At 44.2% G+C, this 20,582-nt stretch overlaps 1 protein-coding gene and 1 long non-coding RNA gene across 6 annotated transcripts in view; one reads left to right on the top strand and one right to left on the bottom strand.

Moving 5' to 3' along the window:
- The first annotated feature begins 401 nt into the window (after positions 1-401).
- The window catches only part of znf462 (zinc finger protein 462), a 28,541-nt gene continuing 8,360 nt past the window's right edge, over positions 402-20,582 (top strand). Inside the window, exons 1-3 of one of the 5 annotated variants that reach the window (XM_088391961.1) lie at positions 402-850; positions 14,898-15,184; positions 15,469-20,531. In XM_088391961.1, coding sequence (XP_088248087.1) covers positions 14,938-15,184; positions 15,469-20,531 — 5,310 coding nt within the window. In that variant the 5' untranslated portion in view covers positions 402-850; positions 14,898-14,937. Of the gene's footprint in view, positions 851-5,243; positions 5,588-7,496; positions 7,678-12,031; positions 12,103-14,897; positions 15,185-15,468; positions 20,532-20,582 lie in introns of those variants that run through there. The other 4 variants (XM_088391957.1, XM_088391959.1, XM_088391958.1 and 1 more) reach the window with 4 other exon arrangements.
- On the bottom strand, positions 4,408-5,813 carry LOC148389860 (uncharacterized). The gene is made up of 3 exons (XR_015861687.1): positions 5,650-5,813; positions 5,421-5,537; positions 4,408-5,165 (listed from the first exon to the last, which is right to left on the bottom strand). It is a non-coding gene; the product is annotated as an uncharacterized LOC148389860 (long non-coding RNA).

A 20,582-nucleotide genomic window follows, 5' to 3' on the forward strand; every position in this document is an offset into this window, starting at 1 on the left:
ATCCGATTGGACACTTGATTAAATGTGTGGATTATCTATTTATCTATCGAGCGATAAAATATGTCCATATGTTGAATTCATGCAAATATAATAAGTTATAAATTTATATCTTGAATAATTATATATAATGATTTAAACTGTAATGCAAATTGGATTTCTTACAAGTATAGTGATAAATGCAAAATGCAGTTGAAGATTGATTTGGGGAAAAAATACTTTTGATTACAGTGTCACAATGATTAGTGGTACAGAATAATATGTGGGGGATCCTCATCATCAGCAGCCACCGTTGAACTGCAGATAACCCTGTGACGTAGCACGCGCACGCAAACGCGTATGGAAAAATGTACACAAAAATGTCGCCGGGGCTGCGTGCGCGTGTCTGCGTTTGCACGGGAGCGCGCCGGTTAGGGGCTCCCGGGTTAGCGGTTTGGTGTTGGCGTGAAGTGCCGATGAAGGATGAGCTTCTCGGGAGTCCATTCCGCCGATGCTCACTCGTCCTGTGTCCAACTCTCGCGCACCCTCTGGTGCTCGCTCGTCGCCTGCCGAACTTCTGCTCCTTCTCCTTCTGCTCCTTTGTGTGACCCGTTCGTCACATTATCATTGGTGTGGTGGTGGTGGAGGTGCTTGTCTTCCTGCTCTTCCTCCTCCCCGCGTGTGATTGCGAGCCGCTCGGCGGAGGAGCTCAGGTCATCGACAGCTGCCGCGGCGAAGAAGAAGAAGAAGAAGAGGAAGGAGAAGAAGAAGAAGAAGAAGGAGAAGCAGGAGGAAAGATGGCGATCACCCACTAGCCGGAGCGGGCGCACGCATGAGACCGACAACTTTGGAGAAGAAGGAGAAGATTGCAGCGGTGAGTTTTGACTGTTTATTCGCTCTATTTTGTCACGCTTTAACGGCGGCGACGCGATAGCACTTTCATGGAGGGGGCGCTTTGGTTGGGGCTTTCAAGGTCTTGCGAGAACGTCGCCATTGGTGGATCATGGGAAAGCTTTTCGCCTCATGCGTGACCTGGAAAGAGCTTGACCCCCTTCCTCCCTCTTCCTCCTCTTCCACTGGGAGGCTTCTTCTCCTCTTTATTTAACGGCCACCATGTCAGCCCAAAGTCAAGTGTCTTCTCGGCTTCCCGGTTCGTTCGCGCTTGTGTCCGTCAGTTCATTCAAGGAAATAAACGTTATCGCTAAGACGTGAGGCTTATTTTATGATCCTCATCCTCCTAAAAAAAACGGTGGAGGGATTAGTGAGTTAGTCGGGGAGGAGAAGCCAAAGCACGGATGGTTGTCCTCTCCTGTGTCCTCCATTAGGAGCTGCCATGCAAGTGTCCAGCATGAGCAGGATATGTTCCCCCCCTCCCGCTTCCCTAAATCTGGTGACCATTTTTTCCACCCCCATCCTCCTCCTCTTCCTCCTGCTGATTTGACTGGATGATGGTGTTGCAAATGTGCTGTCATTGTGTTGATGCGTCTCCTGGCTGCCCGTCACTGGTCTTGGGTCAGGTGCTCGTGTGAGTGTTTTTTTTTTTACAGTGGAGCTCCAAGCATAAAATGGAGGCTGGCAGATGAGTGGGGAGTGGAGGAAGGGAGGGAGGGGGGGTGCAGAACAAAGGTGGTGTTTGACATGGAGCTGCAGGGCTAGACAGATGGACGAGGACATAGTAGAAGAAGCAGCAGAAGTCAGGCTGCCATCTTCAGTCCGACTATGGGAACTTGTAGTTTTCCTTTGATATATATCACATGTATGTAGTTGTGACCTGTGTGTAACATTTGACTCCATGTGTACTTATTATTTGCTACATTAAGGAAGTCATATTTTAGCAAAAAACTACTCTGGATTGCGTTCCATCAGATTATATTTTTCTGTCTTTCTAGTATGGTTCAGCGCATAATGATCAACAACTGATCATTAACCAGGGAACAGGGAACACGATTAAGATTAATTGTGTGTAGAAGAACGTCACTTGAGGGGAAATTGATGTGCAGTACTCATCAGTGGCCAGCAGAGGCACTGATGTTCTTGTTTGAGCTCAAAATAGTTAGTGGTATGAACAACTACACCATGAGTTTAGGGACATTGTCATTGCTATTTTCATTATTTTATTAGCATAACTGCCCAAGTCATGAGTCCAGTTATTTTGATTCAACATTTATGCATTACCATGACCCGGAAAAAAGTTGTTGCAAGCAAATTGGTAGTTTTTATTTGAGTTTTTAATATGAGAAGTTTTATGTGGATTACACAAAACAGCAAAAACTATTGAATCGGTTTCACAAAATCCTAAATTTTGGTGTGCACCCAGATGGCATAATGGGATAGTTACCAATTATTGGTTGTTGATGAATCGTATCTCGAAGCAGTTGTCTCATAATTGAGTGTACTACTCATTTGTGGCCAGCAGAGGCGTGAGTGTTATCTTTGAATCTCAATTAGTTTATGACCTCAAGAACTTGAGATCAGTTACGAAAACTTGTTGATTTTAATTTTTGAATACTGCATTTCCAAACGTATCAATTCATCACTATTATTACGACCTCAAATTATCACGTGATAGAAATGACTGCCACTTGTGCGACTTCAATAGAACCGTATTGGCTCAGCCAGATCAATTTCTATTAATAGAAAAAACTGTTTTCTGGCTTGGAAGTATTACATTTATTTTTTCGGGCATTAATAAGATGACAAACAGAAGTGTTCACTGATTTTAGGCTGTCATCACTCATCATTTGTTTTATTGCTTTTACGTGTTATCGTTAGCAATGTTAACGCTATGCTTGTATTGCTGATAAAGAGAGTTAAAATGGACAACCTTGGAGGTTCTTGTGCATAAGGAATGTGCTACTCGACGTCCTCCACATTGAATAGTTTTGATCTGGCTTTACTTAGACGAGGAAGTGAATCACACGCACACACGCACGGCAGTGTTTGATTGTGACGGTAATGACTGATGGACAAATCAAGTCATGACTGGTGATCACCGTCCGTTGCGGTGTTTTGACCGTGCCCGTGTGGGTAATGTGTGTGAAGCATTGGCGCACGTTCCCTGTCAGGAAGTTCTCAAGATGTGCCTCATGTTGCGGCCAATTCAACTTAAATGACTCCACAGAAAAATACCCCAAAGGCCTTCAGCCTATCAAGAGGCGCGCGTGTGTGTGTTGGTGTTCTGCAGCGGTGAGTATAGTGTGCAATGTTGCTGACGAGCAGGGTGTGTGTGTGTGTTTGTGCATGTGTGTGTGAGCTTGACACGCGGTATGCTGCGACAGCTAAGAAGAGCCATCCAAATCAAAATGGTGGCGATGCTCCTTCTGTTCCCCTGGCGTGGCAGGTTCCTCGAGGAGGAGCCTGGCAGGAATCTGCTGCGCTCGACACATTTCTCTGGCAGGCTGCTGCGGTGTTGGTCGATGAGCCCGCTGCTCTTCCAACTCTGGGGTGGTGTAATGGACTCACTAGGAGCTCTTGTTAACTTTCAACACTTTTTGCCATTCTGGTGTTTGGCTTTGTTTGGAGTCTCAAAATAAAGTCCATAACCGATAATGTTACAACTATTTCAAAGGAATTTTAATCAAAAGCAATTAGTTCTCGGGCCAAACGGTTACGACACATTTATAATTATCAACACATAGTCAAGGTCTACTGTCCTGGATTAAGACTTTAAGGGTGCTGGTGGTCCTGCCAGAACCAGCAGTGACCCTGAATATTCAGGACACGATATGAAAAATTTATATGATCATTAAATAATTCTTATCCAGTGTAGTACTTAAGCCAATAAGAAAATATTAGTTCTGAGTAGTTACTTTTTCACATTGTTTTATTTAGGAAATCTCAGTATTTAATGTTTGCCAGTTTTATTACTTGTGGAATTATGTAACCTGTCGCTCAAAACAAAATGCGGGCCACCACTGCTAATGACGAATCCTGAAAGTAGCCTATTAGTGTAAGATAATTTAATATAGCCTACCACTGCTAAACGCTAACAAAAGAAATAAGTACACAGTGTACATTCACATGGCCACAATTGATGCGTTCAAATCAAAAGCCAAAGTTAAAAATCAGCACAACTGATTTTAGAACGTCAAGTTTACGGTGTAGATTAGCCTCAGGCTGTCGACTTTCGTCATTCTTGTTTGATAATCTTTTTTTAATTTTAACCACCAGGTATAAACTATCTAATTTAATGATACCTTGCTGTTGGGATTGTTTGTGTAGTGTGACGTCACGGTGAAGCCAATGATTTATACGATTTGTGTCGAACAATGACAGCCTGGCGCCTAAAATGGAATTTCACGGTCTGAATGTACCGTAAGTGAAATTGTCTTTTCTGATAAAAAAAAAAGAATTGCCATTTCTAGATGAATGGTGGAAGCAACTGACAAAACACTATCGTACAACCAGAACATTATGCGCTCCTTTTTTTGATTAAAGCATAAGACTGAATAAACCCAAAAGACATAATAGATCTATTGCAAATTTAATTTTTACACTTGTACGGCAGTGAATATTTTTCAGAAGCCATATTAAAAAAAAAAGTAATATATTCGGTCCTGGTCTGGGTTGATAATTTTATGGAAAAGATTGATCTTAAACAGCAACAAATTGTTGAAGTCTTGTACGCATGTGTGTTTGTGTGTGTATAAAGCCCATCAGTCTTTCTACTGGTGGCTTTCATTGCACTCGGCCATTCTTCTCCACCTGGGGCAGTGAAGGGAGGCTCGGGACAAAAGCAAATTGAAATGCTCCAGTGAATGCTTTCTTGGCGTGATGCACGGCTCATGAGATGCAGGCCGGCCTCTCTGCTCCTGCTGCTGCTACTACTGCTCTCGTTACGCCATTCGCTTCCTTCTCCTTGTGAAAACTTAATAGCCATGTAGGCACTGCAAGTTTGTAGCTTTCGGGTCAACACCTCTGGGTTCTTTGTCATTCGTCTATGTTCTGTTTATCTTGGTGGTATGGCAATGTTTGATGTATGCTTGGGTTCAGATTTCAGTTTCTGCTGCAGCTTCATGTCAGGGTTAAACTTCAACAAGGAAGTGGTGTGTGTGTGTTTGTGTGTGCGTGAGCTAAAGAGAGGTGTCTTTCCAGTTTCTGTTGTCAGTTGCCACGTTACACCACCGCCAAACTGGTTCCTCTTCTCCACTTTCCATCAGAACACCAACAGTCTGAACGTTGCCTTCTCTCTTGTGTGGGGGAGAAAAAAAGAGGAGCTCAGTGTCTTTATCTGTAGGCTTATTAACACCCTGAGCATTCCAGATCTCTGGTTGAGATGGAGAAAGAGTGTTGTGGCTGATAAATGAAGCCCGTCGACACGCTCAGGTTTCCTGCTCTAAATTCAGGATTTACGGTCCTTCTTCTAGTAAGACAGTGAACCCAAGCTCTGTCAGCCCAAAGCTGCCTGTGGTGGGGAGGGAAAGCGAGAGAGAAAAAAAAAAAACCTGAATTCTTTGGAGACGCCCGTTCCTTGGGCAGTGTGGTGCCACAGGACAAGGCCTTCATTGAGCTGGAACAGGAGCAGTCTTGTAGAAAGGATCCACTGGCTGGAAGCAGCAGAGCTGTCCAAGGACGATTAAATATTTAAGAGTTTGGAAAGGAGGTCTCGGTGGTAAGTTAATATTGATAGCTCTCTCATCTTTCCCACCCTCGTCTTTTAACTTGTTGAGTTACCTCAAGAGGTCCCATCCTGGGGAGGAACCTCTTCTAAACTTAGCACTAGCTTTTTAAAGCTTTCCCAGCACCCTCGCAAACATTCCTGCAGTAAACCACTTGGACTTTTTCTCTCCTAATTGCATCTCGCGTCCGCCGTACTCTCGTTCGTGGCTGTGTCTGGAATACTCCACCCGGACGTGCTGCTAAACCTCTCCAAGTGCCCGCGAGCGTTTGCGACGCTGACTTCCTCGTATACCCGACAGTGTTTACTGGCACTTGTCCATTCAGGGTCACCCTTTACTGCAGCTCATCAAGATTTTTCTTTTACTTTGTTGTCACATTATACCTAATGGTTGGACTACCAAGTATATTTTGAGATATTAGATGACAATGTTGAATTGATTTATGTCAGGAAATGGTTTCCTAAGGGAGATGGCTGTGTGGAATGCAGAAGGTTTCCTGGCGTGATTGTCCTCGTGGAAAAACACTTCCTGGTTTCTCTCCACAACCTGTCCTTGGACATTCTGCACGAGCTTAAGACTTAAGTGTTGTGTTGAATGTGTACGCTCGAGGGTGACTGAGTCACATTTACAGCAACTGCTTTGGTTATTGTTGACAAGAATGACTTTTGTTTAATCAATTAAAGTATCACCCTATTGTTGTCATCAATATGTCAATGAATGTGGAATGTTACTAGGTGAAGAAATCACTCACTGTTTGACTTTTTTCCAAAATCATTTGTAGGTTTACACAAAAAACCACGTAGACCAGAAAGGTGAATAGGATAGGAATCATAGAATGGAATAGAGATGGTATCACAAGTCAGATTTTTGACGTTGGCAACAATACAGTCTATTTATTCACACGACAACACAGCTTTGCACTGATGATTAGATGCTTCCACACACAGTGTTGAACATCACACCCCGTTGCCAGTGCTCTGCTGTTTTTCTTCCACACAGCCGGCGCCTCACCCGTCACTCCAGATACTACCTCCAAATCTAGGCAATTCATGAGTGGACTGACATGGCGCAAATCCATACTGGTGCTGTTGACACAAAATAGTGAGATGGGGGGAAAAGAATGAAAGACGGTTAGAAACCGCCATCTTCCTAGTCATGATTTGGAAGCCAACTATAACACGTTACCCATTTGTACTTGTTAAGTGTTAAGATGGAAAGATTAGGTTTCTCTGATTTTCTAAATGTGAATTCACCTGTATTTGATGTCCACAGAAAACGTGGACATGTGTCATGCAGACTTGTGTGACAGACAGGGTGATTCAAATCTCCAAAATTAGAGCTGCTAGTTTCCAATGTTCTCTCAGCAGCGGCCATCTTCTTTTCCTTCCGCTGACCGCCAGCTATGACGGTCTGCAGAGGAACCGGCAGGAGAGTTTAAACATTTCCATCTGTGTAACTAGATAGCAAGCCCAGGCGGCAACTCTTCTCTCTGCTCCCAAAAGGGCTCGCCAAAGACTTCAAGGAGCACAAAATGGTGGACGGTTTGTGCCACCGATACTCCAGCGTGTCCTTGGCCGCAGTGTGAAATAGAGCCGTCGGTGTGGAGTGTCGGCCCTGGCTTCGCCTATGATGCAGAAGATAATTCTGGCTGCCCCAAGAGAGAGATGAGGAAGCAGCCAAGTGAACTGACTGTACACCAAAGGAAGATTGAGCAGACTTCCAGACAACTCCAGCCATGCACGTCTGCTTCCTCTTATCTCTCCTCTTAAACCCACTGGACTCTCTATGTTCATTGTTTTTTGCACGATTGTTTTTACAAAAAGAAAAAAAAAAAGAAGAAAGGTTCTTTGAAGACTGACATCATAGAGGCGCATATTATCACAGCAACAGTTTGCTCTGGTCTGAATCAGTTAATGGATGCTGAAGTATTCTGTTGGTTGTGTGGAATTGATTGATTGAAGCTTAAAGCTTTGGAGAGCACTTCTTGGCTGTAACTAGCTCAGGCACTGTTGAGTCAGTCTCAACTAGTTTCTTGGTCGTAGGAGAACATTGCAGAGAGAGATTCTTGCCAGAATTGATCAAGGTAATCAAATACGTCTCAGCCACCCCACTATGAATAAAACCCACCGCATCAGAACAATAGGATGTTTTGCCACTTTAGGGACTAAGATGATTGATTCCTTTTCACTCCAGATCTTCTATTGTGGTTGACATTTCAAAAAGATTCATCTTTTGTCGTATGGTGTTTTGTTTTGCTAATGTGACCCACTTTGTATCGTCACATCAAGGCTATTACCTTATTATAAAATCACAAACTGATGTGATGAGTAGCCGTCCCATTTAGCTGGGGTAATGTTTCCATCAAAAGGCAATGAAGGTGCATTGAAAATACCATCTCATGGTGTCAGACTAGGAGATGTCATGGAGTTGCTGCTTTAAAGAACCACAGGGAGATGGTCATTAATGCTCCTCTTAATCTACTTGGTTGTTATCTTGTGCAAAACAGGCCAAATGTTGCTACTTAATTCTCTGCGTAACAACCCCCACCCCCTCCCTCTTAGCCCTGCTACATTTTTTTTTCAGCAGGCTGAGCACTTTGCAAAACAGAAGGGCTACCCTTGGAGCAAGGTTACCACAACGGCCGCTTCTCCACCAATCTTTCATGCGGCTTTGGAGAGCAAACATGGCCTAGGTGAATCGTTAATTGAGAAGGCTTGCGAATAAAGATAAAAAAAAAAAAACTGAGCGGCCTGTCTGTGTGGATGGGTGGCTGATGTCAGGTAGCCATCTGTCACATGGAGACAGTCTGACCTTGCAGTATGGAGAACATGGACATAAAATACGGGATTAGCGGTTTGCTGCTAGTGGTGTTCCTTTTGCTATCCCCCTCTGGCAAAATACTTTAAGTCATACATGCTGTTACCAATGTCACATTTTAAGTTTCAAATGCTAAAGCTCTGTTCTGGTTCACTGCCAGTTGACTGAATAGTGGTGGTCGTAAATGAGGTCCTTGAGGAGGATGGTCTTTGAGGCCTACTGCGGCGTGCTGCAGTGCTTCCCTTTTTTTTGTGTCCTGTGAATGTGACACCAGTGAAGGTCAGGCTGCAGACAGATCAGCAAAGCTCTCTGGATTGCAGTGCCCAAGCAGCTCTGCACTTCCATTTGCTACTGTCTCCTGAGACACTTGTTTTGCTTGCTTGTCCTCACAAAAAACCTGACTTTCACCCCCTCTCCCCCCCCTTTTTTTTTTTTGCTGAGTAACAAAAGAAGTTGTCTGACAGATTCATAAATTTTCATCAAGTAGCCACAATTTAAGCGACTGATAATGCGAATTAATATCCTGTGATACATCGGTGATGCTACTGTGGGCATTTAACATTAGATGTTTATAGTTGACATTTTAAATAATTGATGGTTAAACGTGTGCTATATTGGGGGATTAATGGTTGGATAATCACATTAGGCTACATCCAGCATAGTCACCACCCTCTGGGCAGCATTATTATAACGCTGGTATCAAAATTAGAATTCAGAACTTTAAGAGTGCTGCATTCCAGTAAAAATATGTATTAAAATGAGAACCGATTTATCGTAATTAGTCGTTCATGGAAATGTAAGCTGTTGCCCGTTTCTAATGTGGAATATGAATTGGAATGTGATTTATTTACCGTAGGAAATAATGACAAACTAATCAATTGAAAGGTCAAATTGTACAGGCAGTGTTTTAAGTTAAGGACGTGCGCTTATGCGGAATTGGCCGGGTTGGGTAAGCACCTACGTCGTTATGCATTTTAAACATTCTTAGCTGTCATACCAGTGTAAAAAGGAATTGAATAAGACGTCTCATACTTGTGCTTGATGACAAGTGACAGACGTTTTGATAAACATGACTAGGATAGCAGAACGGGCCATTTTTTGATTTATGGTTGTCATGTCAAGGAAAAGAAAATTGATTTGTAGAGTTCATGCAAGAAGTAGCTGGTCATCTTGTCATTGGATGTTTCGACTTGACTATTGTGAGTTTTAATTTTGAACAATTTTAAAGTAGCACTGTCATGCTGTGTATTTGTCTCACATTTTTTTCATTGGATTCCAGTATATGACAGTTGTTTTTTTTTTTTGACAAAAACGCTCATGGCTGAACATGATGGACTGGTTCCATCTCTCGTCTGAGAAGGCGCAGGAGTTCATTGATCGGCCGGTGGAAATCAATGTCTCATCTCTGGTGTATTAAAACTTCCTCAAATGAGCTGCATCATGTGATCGCATCATTTCAGGAACCTCTGTTCTCTGCTCAGATGGAGAGCACAGTGAGTTAGCTCACTGTTTTGTCTTATCACAAGTACTGAAATGTCACCGATTAAAAGTGATATGCTCATCAAGGCGAGAGTGACCCAACATGCATTTGTCAGATTTAAGAGCTTTGTTGTTTTGGGAATTGAGTGTAGTGACAAAAGGTTTTTCTTTTGAAGTGGCTCTTTTTGTAGTGCTGCTGTGGGTAGAACTAAGCGAGCAGTGTTTGCAGAATGCATTTGTGTCAGTGTGGCCGGAATTGATCAAAAAGTGATTCAAAGAGCATGACTTCCTTGGTGGGGTTAACATTTGACAATAAATTATGATGACTCGATTACAATATATTTATGATGTGTTTATGTGTAATTTGTGGTCAAATTAATTGAAGTTGAGATTGAATTATTTCCTTCAGCACCCATGATACACTAGTTGACAAGAACTGATCCAAGAAATCCACCGTAGTCAAATGTAAGTTTACAAGATTTCAAATGAGAACACGTCCTCTGGGTTAGCCTCTCTTCAAATGCTAAGAATTTCGGAAAATCTTCTATAAATGCTAAAAGTCATTTCTACAAAGACAATGGGGACCTCACAGCAGTCGTGGTTCGGTTCCTACGGACCATTATTTAAAAATAAAAACAAAGCTTCGCTCTTCACATAGTACTTTACCTTATCTCAAGCCGTCTTTGTTCCATGAAGTCTTTTGTTTACTGTCAACATGGGCTAAGAGAGCCTCCTTGTGAAAGAAAACCCATCACCAGGATCTATTTTTATCTTTTTAACATTTGTAAAAATACAAAACAATTTGAATGACAAGTTAGCATATCATTTGTGATTTAACCCTCTCCACTCATCACGCGTCATGGTTTTTATCACGTTTGCAAGTAAGGCCTATTGGAATATGAAGGTCGGTCAGGCCAGACAAGCCCCCCTCTTTTTCTTTTTACACCATTGTTGTTATCCGCAACACGCCAACTGATAAAAAGCAAACTCTGAACTAACGTGCTAGCTAGGCATGTAAAGCTATTGTTATGTTTTTGGTACTTGACTCTTTCATGTGGATCCAGGAAGCGTCTCGCTATTCAAAGAGTGACAAGATCAGCAAGTTGGTCAGGTATGCCTCTTGTCAGTGGGCCAAAAGTAACATAATAGTGGATAAAGAAATGCCAGAGTTTTGTGATATTAAAGAAAAAAGAGACCCAGGTTCATTTTCTCGATCCAAAGAAAGGCCGTTTTGTCAGACCTTTGTTTTTTGTTTGTTTCAAATCAATGAAACATGGAATTTATGCTGAGGGGAAAAATGCTTATTACACTGACAAATTGTCGTTTTCTTGCCAGTTGTTTTCGAACAAATAAGTCAGGTGCGGAACATCTGCGTCGAATCCCAAACCATCTTCCTGTTTTGTGTATTCGAGTCGGTGTTATGTGCTTCCACATGTGATACACTGAGCTCTTCGGGGGCCTGTAACGTCACAGGAAATGAGTGCTAGCCATCTTGAGCCTGCATGGTCTTGAGCCCTTGTAATGTTCCCTGTTGTTCCTGCAGTTAAATGACGTTCTCTCCATTGAGCTTCTCGCTTTATCAAAGTGGGCCTGAATTGGTGTATTTATAATTTTAATTGAATTTTAATTATAATTATAATTTAAATTTATAATTACTATATAATGCAAATATAACTATTACCTAGTGGTGCAATTGGCAGTAATACACCGTAGTAGTTGTAGTAAGTAGTACTTAATAGTAAAAGTAGTAGTAGTACATCTTGTAGTATCGTATCAGTAGCACTTAGTAATAGTAGGAGTACTTAGGAACAGTTTTAATCAAAAGGGATGTGGAAAGTTGCTTTTTTAATTTTTTTCATAGAAACCTTTACCGACAGTTAACAATAACAAAGCGAACAAAAAATAATTAAGTTCACTTGGAAATGAAAGTTTGCTTTAATGATAATGGAAATACAATAAACGTAATAAAGTTAGCTTTAATGAAACCAAGTGTTTGTTGCGTTTTGAAACTTTTTTCCTTTTATTCAATTGTACTGTTTCTATTTATCTCTTTGACTTCTTTGTATGATGTCACAGAGTTTATTTATCTCCCTTGCTTCAGGAGTACTATGATGCTAGTATGCTGTTTAACAGATAAAGAATAACCCTTACGTCTTCGTGTGGTTTTTGAATGAAGGCATGGACGATTTCACTTAACGCCTTCGGTTGTCAGGTATAGTTGCAGTTGAGGGTAGATCATTTGCAGTACTCAACACCGACAACAGATCTAGTATTTTTTTTTTTAAATGTTTATTTTATGGTAACGTCATACAGAGGAGATTTGTGGATTATACACACACTGATTTGGACACAGAATGAGAGCCGTTCCAATTGACTAGTCAAAGGTCAGGAATTGTATCTGGACTCATGAGATACAGGTGGGGAGGTAAAACATGAAGATGGGAAGTAAACAACATTCCACACTGTAGGTGAAACGTCGAAGATGACAAAGGGCAAGTTCCAAAACTGAAAAATTGATAACTATAAGAGACTGTGACATAATGACCCTGCTGGTCTTATTTGCTTCCAGACTCACAGACGTAGTGGAAATTAGCTTGCTAACTGCTGTGGAACTGATTAACAAATGTTTTTATTTGTTTATATTTTAGTTTTTGCAGTTAGCAGATCGGCTAATATGCAATTCTAGTTGTTATTGTGCATTTTCTGAAGGCTTTATTCATGTTCCTTATTGGCACATAATTGGGCAGTTAAGGGTTGTAGTTATCAGTCCCCGCACTGTAACGTCATATTCTTTCCTTCTTGACAACACGAGATAGTACCAATAGCCAGCAGTTGAGGACGAACCCTTAGCACATCTAATCAGCTTAATGCTGGCCGTACTCAAAGGCCCTCTTTCAGGCAATGCAGCTGCAGAGTGGAGGGTGTGACTACTGGCAGAGCTCGCTGATGCAGCGAGACCGGTTGGTGATTAACAAATGTCTGTAGACTTTGGAATCTGGGGAGCCCAGTCTGATGGCTTTGTCCTGTGCTGCTCTCAACCAAAAGGTCTTCCAGGTTGCTCCGTCACGCTCCCTGCTCCTCCCACCCTTCCCCTTCAGGCCCTTGTTGCCCCTTCCCGTGCTCTCCTGAGGGCCTGCAGAACTCCCAGATAAAGAAGTTCAAACATGCCTTGCATTTTTAGACCCCCTTGTGGAATGTCGTTGGCGGCTTTTACAAAACAAATGGAAGCAGAGGAGAGGCTGCACTTCTCCATCTTTTTCCACAAAAGTTCGCTTCTGAAAATCCCCTGATGTGACAGATAATGTCCTGAGAAACGAGAGGCGGGCATGCTGGTGAAAGTGTGAGATGATTTCTGCTGAGCTTGTGTTGTACATCTGGCAAAGAGATTTCTGTCAGCAGTTCCTCCGTGACAGGGCGCCCAGCCCTTCTTTTTTTTTTTTTTTCCGTCGAGGAAGAGGATCAGGTCCGTGGGTCCATGTTGTACTGCTGGCTGAACACCTAGTCAGCTCTTAAAATGGCTGCCCTTGAAGCTCAGCTCAGGGGAGGATCTGAGCAGCTCAGTCATCGCCTGTCAGAGCTCCAACTGACTAGATAAAAGCAGATGTACTTTTGCCCCCATTAAACTTGGTGTGGCACAGCATAGGCTCCTGGCAGATGCCCCCTCCCCCTTCCGTAATACCCATGTCAAGAATACTGCCATTTGGAGGCCACTTGTTCTAAAACAGTGTTGAAATGCCAAGAGAGCAGGGCGCGGCTGTAACATGACTCTGTAACAATGGATCCCCTGCTTGCTCAGGGCCATTGTGGCTCATGTGGAGCTCTTCCCTGGTTGACTCGTTGGACATGAAAAGCTGGTTAGATCCTGCCGCAGTCGCTGAGATTTTGGGTTTTCTAGTATTCAGGTCAGCAGGCTGACTGCAAGGCTAATGCTATAGCTCATGGGTTATTAAAGATGACATTGAAAAAGCTTCATTGATATAAACAATGACTCAACTTTAGTTGTGAAAAAATTCACTAATTGTTTCTTTTGGGAATTACTCATACGAGTAATTATCAATGACGTGGGAGAATAGCTTGAGAATGTTATGAAATCCTGTTTTTCATAACCGTCATTTGTCAGAGTGAAAACTAAACAAATATTTTCATTACAGGCCAACTGTTTAAAACAAACGTCAATTCGTTACGGTAAAAAAAATTCCCACACGTTCACTTTTTTCCACTACAAAAATGCATACAGTATGAACACATGCTTTATTATTTTACGTTTTTGTACCAGCAATTAAATAATCATATGAAAATGATCTCTTCTGAAGTTTCCATCTTTTTCCCCACTGGCTGTTCTTCAGAACTACAGACAAGACTGAAAGAGATGTAAATGCCATCAGCCCTCAAATCTTATTTGATAAAATTTGATGAAATATTCTGATCTAAATACTATTGTGTGGAGCTGCTGTCCAGCTGTTGTTTGTTCCAAGGTAATAAAAATGGGATGAATCAGGCCATAATCCCTCTTTGGTCCCTCCATTGTTCCTGGAATGATGCTGCTATGCTAAAAAATGAGACCCCACTACTACTATTACAATGAACATCATCCAAGTGATTTAGTCATTAGGGTTTACAAACTGAATTCAGAGCTCGCTTCAAGTGTCTGCTGCTAGCCAAATAGCCAGCCTCAAGCTATCGGCTTTGATACTTATTGCGGTCTGTGGGCCTCCGTCAGGGAACTAGATATACACTTTATTAAAGTTAGCTAGTGTGGTGACGGTCATTGTTTGTACATTTAGGCATAAAACGTTTTTTTGTAGGATTAGGAAAAATTATACCGGCAACACTCAACCTGACACTTACTTTAGTAACCCTTGATTGCTTTTGATTTTATTTAAAATAAAAATGGAATTTCATCAGTAAGCACTGTGCAAAATTTAATAACCGTACAGTACAACAGTACATTAATAGGTTATTTCTCATCTTCTAATCCGAGTCCCATTTTGTCTGTTTTTCTCCCAGGTTTCCCTGATTTTCCAGGGAGTGCTCCCCCTGCTTAGTGATGGAGGTACTGCAATGCGACGGCTGTGACTTTCGCGCCGACTCGTACGATGACTTGAAGAGCCACATTCAGGAAGTGCATACAGTCTTCCTACAGCCTGCCGACGCAGACGATTCAGACTCACCGAAAGCCGACGAAGAGGAAGAAGACGAAGAAGACGATGACGACAAGCAGCCGGAGGAGGAAACAGAGCAGGAAACCGGAGACAAGGATGACAACAATTGCACACCTCCTGAAGCTGGAATGAGTAATCTTCACACATAAATTAAAATGTTACAGTTCATTTACCTTGCGTCAACTTTAGACACACTTTCTGCATAAAAAGACAATTGCTTGGTTTAGTAGAAGTCATGAATAATGATTTACTCAGTGCTGCAAAGTAGCTTCAAATTGGGAATCGCGAGATGATGATATTTTTACGACACTACTTTCGTATGCTGAAACTGTCCCATTTACCTCTCTGTTCAGACCTAAAAAAGGAGATTGTCCTTATATAGCCGATGTCTAATGCACTTATAATCTTTTGTTCAGGTCCCAACTCTGCCGACAGCCCCAGCAAGGCATCGCCGAAGCAAAGCCCTGAGACCCATCTGCTGTTTTACCAGTGCAAGTTCTGCGTCCGTTACTTCAGATCCAAGTCGTTCCTGAAGAACCACACCAAGAAGGTGCACAATGTTGTCGAGGAGGACGTGGTCCCACAGATCTCCTCTCAGACGGAAAATTCCAAGGGGTATTCCTGCCAATATTGCACCTACAAGACTCCACGCAAAGCAAGGATGATGAAGCACCACGTTATGTATCATCGGCAAGTTTCCTCCGGGGTCTCCGGGACTCCCTCAGAGACGGCCGAAGCTGACGGAGAGTCGTGTTCATCCAGCGGCCTCACGAGGGGGCTCTTAGCCTGTGAATGGTGTGACTATGAAACTGACCAGAAGGCCAGCTGGACCAATCACGTGGTCAAGCAACATGGCGATAAGGTCAATATAGTGTCCAGCATTCCCAAACCAGAAGGAGATGCATGTGCGAGCTCACCTAAACCAGATTCCCTATCCCAAAGCCCCACTGGATCAAAGACAGCTTTGACTGAAGGATATGAGGAGTCAACGAGAGAAATGCTCGAAAGCCCATCAGCGAAGATTGCTACAGTCACCGCAGGATGCTCTGCTTCGCCCAAGGTGCCCAACAGAGCCAGTGATACAGAGGCCAACTTAGTCAATGAAGAGGACTCAAGGAGCAGTTTAGAGGGTGAAGATGAAGAACTAGGTGATATAGACGATCCCAACTACACTGGAACGCTGTCGGCAGATGCAAAGCAGCTATTAACAGATGAGGATAATAAACTGCTGGAGACGAAAGGAATACCGTTCAGGAAGTTCCAAAACCGTTTCCAGTGCCCCTTTTGCTCCTTCCTCACCATGCACCGGCGCAGCATCTCACGCCACATTGAAAACATTCACCTCTCTGGTAAAACCACAGTCTATAAATGTGATGAATGCCCGTTTATTTGCACCAGCCCTCTTAAGTTAGGCACACACAAACAGAGCCACAGTTCCTCCGATGTGGAGACCATGGACCTGACAAGTGACAGCCCAGATCCTCACAATGACAGCACGACGGATCCCGTCAACGGGGGTAATCTAAGTATATCCAAGATGAATGGCAAAAAGTCAATCAGCGGGTTGAACGATCAACAGAATCCACACCGCTGCACACTCTGTAATTACTCCACCACCACTCTGAAAGGACTGAGGGTTCACCAGCAGCACAAGCACTCTTATTGCGATGACATGGACCCCACAGTCTTTGAAAGTCAGTTGGCTGACCAACTGGACATGGATGTAGCAGCATCACCGACTTGTCTACAAAAAACCCAGACCTCCATTTTAGGGCTAGCCACCAAAAAACCCTTAGTCAGTGGTAAGCGTGCGAGGAAGTCCATCAACGATTTGCCTTTGGATTTGTCCTCAGTCAAAAAGAGAACAAGAATTGATGAAATCGCCAGCAACCTTCAAAGCAAAATAAGCCAAAGCCAGCAGGACCTGATCATAAATCTGGATGACGTGGATGACGAGGACATGGCCGAGCAGAACAGCGACGCGGGAAGAAACCATGAAGGGAAAAATGCCGTCTTTGCTTACAACATACTACAGCCTCACTCAAGGGATTCCCCCCTCAAGGGAGGCAGGATAGGGAAAAGAAAAAGCAACCCCAAATCAAACGCCAGAAGCCTTCCTCTGTCCCTGACTCTTTCTGACGACAGTGAAAACATTTCAGGTGATCTGACTGAAAGTCGCGAGGCTACCCAAGAGAACAGCGACTATTCCGGGGATCCTGGAATGGCGCGGTTCTATTGTAAACACTGTGATTACCATAACAAATCCGCTCGTAGCGTCAGCACCCATTATCAGAGGATGCACCCGTACATCAAATTCAGCTTTAAGTACATCCTGGACCCTGAGGACCAGAGCGCTGTCTTTCGCTGCTTGGAGTGTTACATCGAGTACACAAACTACAACGACCTACACCAACACTACATGGATCACCACCCGGAAGCTAGCAATGTGCTCAACTTTAACCAACCCAATTTGGTCTACATGTGTCGCTTCTGTTCGTACACCAGCCCCAATGTGCGAAGCCTAATGCCCCACTACCAAAGAATGCATCCCACCGTCAAGATCAACAATGCAATGATCTTCTCTAGCTATGTTGTGGAGCAGTCGCACAAGTCTGGCGAATCGCAAACCCTGAGAGAGATTTTAAACTCCGGCCCCAAAACGTTTAACTCGGCCACGTCCACTCCTAGGTCCACCTCAAGCCCCTTGCTTAAAACGACATCCAAGACCCCCGAATCAGGCACAGAGATGGACGCCATGGCCGGAAGTGTCGTCGTATACGATTGCGACGTCTGTTCTTTTTCCAGTCCCAACATGCACTCTGTTTTGGTCCACTATCAAAAGAAGCACCCTGAGCAAAAGGCGTCATATTTCCGCATACAAAAATCCATGAAGGTTGTGTCAGCAGATCAGCCCCTCGCAAACGCATCGTTTAACTTAAACACATCAACTACCCCCAAAAAATCAAGCGTGGCACTGTACGGATCAGAAGAGGATATGTTCTACTGTAAACACTGTGTATATAGCAACAAATCTGTTGTGGGTGTGCTGGTGCATTATCAAAAGAGACACCCCGAAGTAAAGGTGACGGCCAAATATATCAAACATGGCGCCCCCACCCCGGCCTTGCTGAAACTAATTGACGAATTACAAATTGCAGCGCCAAAGCAGTTTATGACGCAGTTCCCAAACAACGGTCACGATGGCTCCAACAACTCCAGCCCTAAACCGGGAAGTGGAGAGAAGTGCGAGGACGAGTTGTTCTTCTGCCAGCACTGCGATTACGGCAACCGGACTGTCAAAGGAGTGCTCATTCATTACCAGAAGAAGCACCGGGAAACCAAAGCTAACGCCGACCTCGTGCGTCGCCATACCGCCGTCGTCCGGAGTCAGCGTGAGCGCGCTCAGTCGAGCAGTGTCTCGGCCCCTCCCGACCCGGAAAACACTGCGCCCCTACGATCCCTGAAGTGCCGACACTGCCCTTACACATCTCCTTATGTCTACGCCCTCAAGAAGCATCTCAAGAAGGATCACCCAACCGTCAAGGCCACAGCCTTGACAATTTTAAACTGGGCTTACCAAGATGGCATTCTGGAGGCGGGCTATCACTGCGAGTGGTGCATTTACTCCCACACCGAGCCTCACGGCCTGCTCCTTCATTACCAAAGACGCCACCCAGAGCATAATGTGGACTACGCCTACATGGCCAGCAAGCTGTGGGCTGGGCCAGAGACCACTAAACAAGGGGGGAGCCAAGAAACAAAACATTACAAATGTAGGGACTGCGCCTTTGAGGCTTGCACAGTTTATGACATAACAAGTCACTATCAGGCAGTACACCCTTGGGCCATCCAAGGGGACGAAGCTGTGATTTTGGATATCATCAATGGAAAGCCTTCAGCCGAGAAGATGCCCACAGAACACACGTCTTTTAACAACCAGTCTATGGAAGACGAAGGTGCTCTGTACATTGCCACACCGCCCCGAGAGACCAACCCACATCCCGCTCACCCACGTCTCTCTATTTCGAACAATCCCTATCAGTGCACTGTGTGTCTGTCCGAGTACAACAGCCTCCACGGCCTCCTCACCCACTACGGCAAGAAGCACCCCGGGATGAAAGTCAAAGCGGCAGACTTTGCGCAGGAGGCGGACATCAACCCCAGCTCGGTGTACAAGTGTCGCCACTGTCCCTACGTGAACTCCCGCATCCATGGTGTCCTCACCCACTACCAGAAAAGACACCCCTTGGTTAAAGTCACGGCAGAAGACTTTGCGGACGACATTGAGCAAATTGCAGACTCAAATGAGGTCGACGACAAAAACAAGACTCAAAGGCAGGGCTACGGTGCGTACAGATGTAAAATGTGCTCGTATACACACGGGACACTGGAGAAACTCAAAATCCATTATGAGAAATACCACAATCAGTCAGCCACTGAGATTTTCTCTCCCGGTTTGACAAATTTCTCAGTCAGCCAAGAGACAGAACCAGTGGCGGAATGCAGTGCCAGTCATACATCAAGCACAAGGAAAGTCCAGGAGGTCAACGACGCGGACTTCACCCTCTCACAGTTACCCATCAATAAGCCCGAGAAGCACGCTGTGTTCAAGTGTCAGCTTTGCAAATACTTCTGCTCCACTCGCAAAGGTATTGCTCGCCACTACCGCATCAAGCACAACAATGTCCGTGCTCAGCCTGAAGGTAAAAACAACGTCTTCAAATGTGCTTTGTGTTCGTACACCAACCCCATTCGCAAGGGCCTGGCAGCACACTACCAGAAGCGCCATGATATCGATGCCTACTACACCCACTGTCTGGCCGCTTCCAAGACCATGACCGAGAAACCCAGCAAAGTAATATTACCGCCCCCTTCAGAACAGGAGAATTCGGAGATGACCGAAGAAGTCCGCTTAGCCGTAGAGAGGCGAAAGTGTTCTCTTTGTCCCTTCCAGGCGTTCAGCAGAAAAAGCATTGTGTCACACTATATCAAACGCCATCCAGGCGTCTTCCCCAAGAAGCAGCATGCTAGTAAACTCAGTCGCTACTTTACTGTCCTCTATGCCAAAGAACCAGAGAAACCAGAAGATAGTCCTATGGACGAGGACGTTAAGGAAGCGTTGGAGGATGCCCCTGATTTAGAGCAAGATGCGGACTGGCTGCCATTTAAGTGTCTCAAGTGTTTCCAGTTGTCCTTCAGTACCGGCCTGCTGCTGTCTATGCACTACAACGACCACCACAGGACAGACTTCAAGCGGGACTTTGCCGTGTCGCCGGAACCTGAGGAGGACAACGACGATGCCTCTGAGTCTTTCCAGTGTTCCCATTGCGAGCTGAAGTTCCTGTCTCTCCCCACGCTTGCCACGCATCTGCTCAATCACAACGAGGAGTTTCAGAAAAGGGCCACTCGACTCGAGAGGAGACGTCAGCTTCTCAGCAAACACAAAGCAGCGGCCGTATCAGAAAGCAAGCCCGAGAAGGTGAGAAAGAATGAATTAAGAACGGCAAGATTATTGGAAGCTTTATCGTGG

Source organism: Syngnathus floridae, chromosome 12 (genome assembly GCF_059516105.1).
Source record: "Syngnathus floridae isolate MCC-2025c chromosome 12, RoL_Sflo_1.0, whole genome shotgun sequence".
In the NCBI taxonomy this organism is placed as follows: Eukaryota; Metazoa; Chordata; class Actinopteri; order Syngnathiformes; family Syngnathidae; genus Syngnathus; species Syngnathus floridae.